Raw genomic sequence first — 5,000 nt, 5'->3', positions numbered from 1 at the left:
AATTATCAATTAGTGCTGTCAAATCGATTATTCGCATCTAACAGTTTTCAAGTTTGTGTTTATATAATGTGTGTGTGTGCGTGTGTGTGTGTGTGTGTGTGTGTGTGTGTGTGTGTGTGTGTGTGTGTGTGTGTGTGTGTGTGTGTGTGTGTGTGTGTGTGTCAAGTCAAGTCAAGTCAAGTCAATTTATTTATAGAGCACAACATAAACACAACATTAGTTGATCCAAAGTGCTTTACAGACGGTCAAAAATAAATATTAAAAATTAATAAAGAAAACTATTAATAATAATAAACGAATAAAAGAACATTTCTACGTACATTTACACAGTGTACCATACACAGTGTCACTCAAATGCAAGAGTATAAAAATGAGTCTTTAGGCTAGATTTAAAAGCATTGAGCGATGGAGTGTGTGTGTGTGTGTGTGTGTGTGTGTGTGTGTGTGTGTGTGTGTGTGCGTGCGTGTATACATATAAAAACAAACTTTTCTGTTAGATGCAATTACTCGATTTGACAGCACTAATTGATCATTAATTGTTGTTTTTTATTTAATCTATTTACTATAAGGTATTATTATATTTATCCACAAAAATGATTTATCCAAAATGATTTAATAAAAAATGTTCCTTGTATTAATTTAGACAAAAACATAATTTTACTGCATTTTGCATCTACTTGGGAAAATTTGTTTATTTTTAAATGATGGGTCCTGATTGAAAAAAACAAAAACACATTTCAGAGCAAATACATAATTATCAAGATATATTTAAATATTGATTTAGCTATAATCGCTCTTTAAAGTTAAAATGTCATTACAAAAAAACGTAGTTCTGAGAAGAGCCTGATCATCATTTGTTTCCAGAAACCAATTGCTTTGATATTTAATCATCTAATGCAATGACATCCAGGCGTTTTAAGCGAGTCCAAATGCGTTGATGCCCTGCAACGCTCTACAAAGATTTACATAAGAACAGCTCAGAGAATCAAGCATCCGGAAAATGAAAAGCAGTGCCGTAGCGCTCTTACCTCTGCAGATGGGAATGGGAAAATCCCACACGGCTACACTGGATGTGCTGGTGACACAGGTGAGCTGAGCGTGGCCGTCGAGTGTGTATCCAGACACACAGTGGTACCGGATTCGGTCTCCCACGTTAAAGCTCGAGCCATTCAGGATTCCTTTGGCAGGAACTCCCGGATTCCCACAAGAACTGCTTTGTAGTTCTGAAGAGAGAGGAAGAGGAAGATTTGTGGACAGAACCGAAGGACACACACTTCAGTACTGTACTTAAGTGAGTATTGTTTTTTCTGGAAACTTTTTTCTTTAACTTCACTACATTTGAAAGACAAATATCGTACTTTTTACTCCACTACATTTCTGTCAAGGTCCTTGAGTAGAAGGTAGTAACGTCAGTCAGGGGATGATTTTTTTTTTTTAATCATCTCTAAAACGTGATTTGAGATGTCTTTGCCTGCTTGTTAACACAGTTTTGCTGTTGGCCGGTTATAGCTGTGGTTGTGTTGCTGAGTTTTAAAGCAGGTTGGGTTTTTACAGACAACTTGATTCAAATGTGCATGAATGTATACACATACTGTAGATGTGCACTTCTTTTATTGGGGTGGAAGGAGTTTTAAATCAAAAAAATAATGGCTGAATTGTTGTTTTTTTGTAAAGTCAGTTGTTTAATTTCTATAGGTTTTATAACATGCTAAAAGCTCTTCATTCTTAACACAGATGCGGCACATTGGCCGGTGTATTCAATAGGTTACTTCAGAGGCACAAGTTACTGTAAGTATTACATACAACAACGCAACAATAATAAAACAATGCATTGACATTTGATACTCAAGTCCTTTTAAAAACAAGTACTTCTGTACTTTTACCACAGTAAAAATTAGGGGTGTAACAATATATCGCGTCACAATATATCGCAATACAAAAATGCAACAATATACATTGTGTATAGTTCACCCAAAATAAAAATGAAGGTGTGAGAAAAAATCTTAATCTACATTAAACTACTTTAAATAATGTTGAATATAATGTATAATAATGCAATGGGGGAATATTTGTGTGTCCTGATAATGGCAAATGTCTGATGTTACCAGTAAAATGTGGCCTATATTATTGTAAATATATCTAGTCAGTGACAGAGTGAAAGCATATTCGTCTAAAATAATTATGTTTTCAGCTTCAGAATCATGAATATGTTTATTCTGGCGTCTCTATTGTCCTGTGTATTGGGTTTCCAACACCAAGTCCAAATCTATTCATTTACACCCCAATGCAATACCAAATTTATAATCTTAATCAACAGTACATTTTTTGTTAACCTTTTATCATATGTCTTGGTTTATCGCAATAATCTTGTATCGTGAGTTCAGTATCGTGATATTTATCGAATCGTGACGTGAGGGTATCGTTACACCACTAGTAAAAATCGGTCTTTACAACTTTTACTTGTAACGGAGTAATATTTGACCAGTAGTATCAGTACTTTCACTCAAGTAAGGAAGTTGTGTACTTTGTCTAACTATAGGGTTGATTAGCGAAGTTTTATTCTTAGCGCATTACTGGTTACAACGTGCCAAATAGACAGTTGCAAAGCCTGTATTCATCAACAAAAAAAAATCATGAAAATTAATAAAAATGAATCTGTGCGAGACACAAAAATGCCACAAAATCCATCAAGATTACTTATGCAGATATGAATGCATTCGACTGTCCTTATTTATCTCTCAGCCATCGGACTAATATTCCTGCTTTGACACATTTCTAATCCTCCGGGACACATGTCTGGATTTATGATATGTTAAGCTCACTTATCTTTGATTTAAACCAGCACACATCCGCTCTGAGCAATAACAGCATCATAAAGATCCATTTCATTCCCGTTTCAGAGCATTGCTGACGATCAGCTGATCAAAATTAATCAGTTGTGACTAGTGACCATAAATACTAATTGATAAGAATGTAAATGTGTATCTTAAAATGCAATGTAAGTCGCTTTGGATAAAAGCGTCTACCAAATGCATACATGGAAAAAAAAGAGAATTCTGCATTCTAAAATTAATAACAGGTCATAGAATGCTAAATGTTTGTTAGAAAGTTTATTATGTACAATAGAATAGAATAGAGTAGAATAACCATAATTCCATGAGGAACGAGACCGAGTCGAGAAAGATGAGCCTATCGTGAGCCGTTTCTGAAACATGTGGTTCTACACGCCAATCCTGATTGGCTACAGCAGAATCGAACCCACAACCTTCAGGTTACCTCTCTAACCATTAGGCCACGACGCCCCGAGTCACATGATCCTTCAGAAATCATGCTAATATTCTGATTTGCGCTAAACATTTATCATTATTATCAGTCTTGAAAACAGTTGTGCTGCTGCTTCATATTTTTGTGGAAACTATGAAAGCTTGTTTCCGCCACAGAATATAAAACAAAAAAGGAAATTGCGACTTTATCTCACAATTCTGACTTTTTTATCTCAGATTTGCATGTTTATATCTCGCATTTCTGACTTTTATCTCAGATTTGCATGTTTACATCTCACATTTCTGACTTTTTATCTCAGATTTGCATGTTTACATCTCACATTTCTGACTTTTTATCTCAGATTTGCATGTTTACATCTCACAATTCTGACTTTTTATCTCAGATTTGCATGTTTACATCACGCATTTCTGACTTTTTATCTCAGATTTGCATGTTTATATCTCACATTTCTGACTTTGTATCTCAGATTTGCATGTTTACATCTCACATTTCTGACTTTTTATCTCAGATTTGCATGTTTACATCTCGTATTTCTGACTTTTTATCTCAGATTTGCATGTTTACATCTCACATTTCTGACTTTGTATCTCAGATTTGCATGTTTATATCTCACATTTCTGACTTTGTATCTCAGATTTGCATGTTTACATCTCGCATTTCTGACTTTTTATCTCAGATTTGCATGTTTACATCTCACATTTCTGACTTTGTATCTCAGATTTGCATGTTTATATCTCACATTTCTGACTTTGTATCTCAGATTTGCATGTTTACATCTCGCATTTCTGACTTTTTATCTCAGATTTGCATGTTTATATCTCACATTTCTGACTTTTTATCTCAGATTTGCATGTTTACATCTCACATTTCTGACTTTGTATCTCAGATTTGCATGTTTACATCTCGCATTTCTGACTTTTTATCTCAGATTTGCATGTTTACATCTCACATTTCTGACTTTGTATCTCAGATTTGCATGTTTACATCTCACATTTCTGACTTTTTATCTCAGATTTGCATGTTTACATCTCGCATTTCTGACTTTTTATCTCAGATTTGCATGTTTATATCTCACATTTCTGACTTTGTATCTCAGATTTGCATGTTTACATCTCACATTTCTGACTTTTTATCTCAGATTTGCATGTTTACATCTCGCATTTCTGACTTTTTATCTCAGATTTGCATGTTTACATCTCACATTTCTGACTTTGTATCTCAGATTTGCATGTTTATATCTCACATTTCTGACTTTGTATCTCAGATTTGCATGTTTACATCTCGCATTTCTGACTTTTTATCTCAGATTTGCATGTTTGCATCTCACATTTCTGACTTTGTATCTCAGATTTGCATGTTTACATCTCACATTTCTGACTTTTTATCTCAGATTTGCATGTTTATATCTCACATTTCTGACTTTTTATCTCAGATTTGCATGTTTATATCTCACATTTCTGACTTTTTATCTCAGATTTGCATGTTTACATCTCACATTTCTGACTTTTTATCTCAGATTTGCATGTTTACATCTCGCATTTCTGACTTTTTATCTCAGATTTGCATGTTTACATCTCACATTTCTGACTTTGTATCTCAGATTTGCATGTTTATATCTCACATTTCTGACTTTTTATCTCAGATTTGCATGTTTACATCTCACATTTCTGACTTTTTATCTCAGATTTGCATGTTTACATCTCACATTTCTGACT

General features: G+C 34.1%; 1 protein-coding gene across 1 annotated transcript in view; it reads right to left on the bottom strand.

Moving 5' to 3' along the window:
- The window catches only part of LOC143741306 (CUB and sushi domain-containing protein 3-like), a 323,702-nt gene that overhangs the window by 259,221 nt on the left and 59,481 nt on the right, over nucleotides 1–5,000 (bottom strand). Inside the window, exon 4 of the mRNA XM_077233739.1 lies at nucleotides 1,029–1,223. Coding sequence (XP_077089854.1) covers nucleotides 1,029–1,223 — 195 coding nt within the window. The remainder of the gene's footprint in view (nucleotides 1–1,028; nucleotides 1,224–5,000) is intronic.

The sequence above is a fragment of the Siphateles boraxobius genome, unplaced genomic scaffold (assembly GCF_051911475.1).
Source record: "Siphateles boraxobius isolate OS27281-9 unplaced genomic scaffold, OSU_SipBor_1 186, whole genome shotgun sequence".
NCBI lineage: Eukaryota > Metazoa > Chordata > Actinopteri > Cypriniformes > Leuciscidae > Siphateles > Siphateles boraxobius.
Note: the sequence above shows the minus strand (reverse complement) of the source record. Positions and strands in the feature narration are given on the sequence as shown.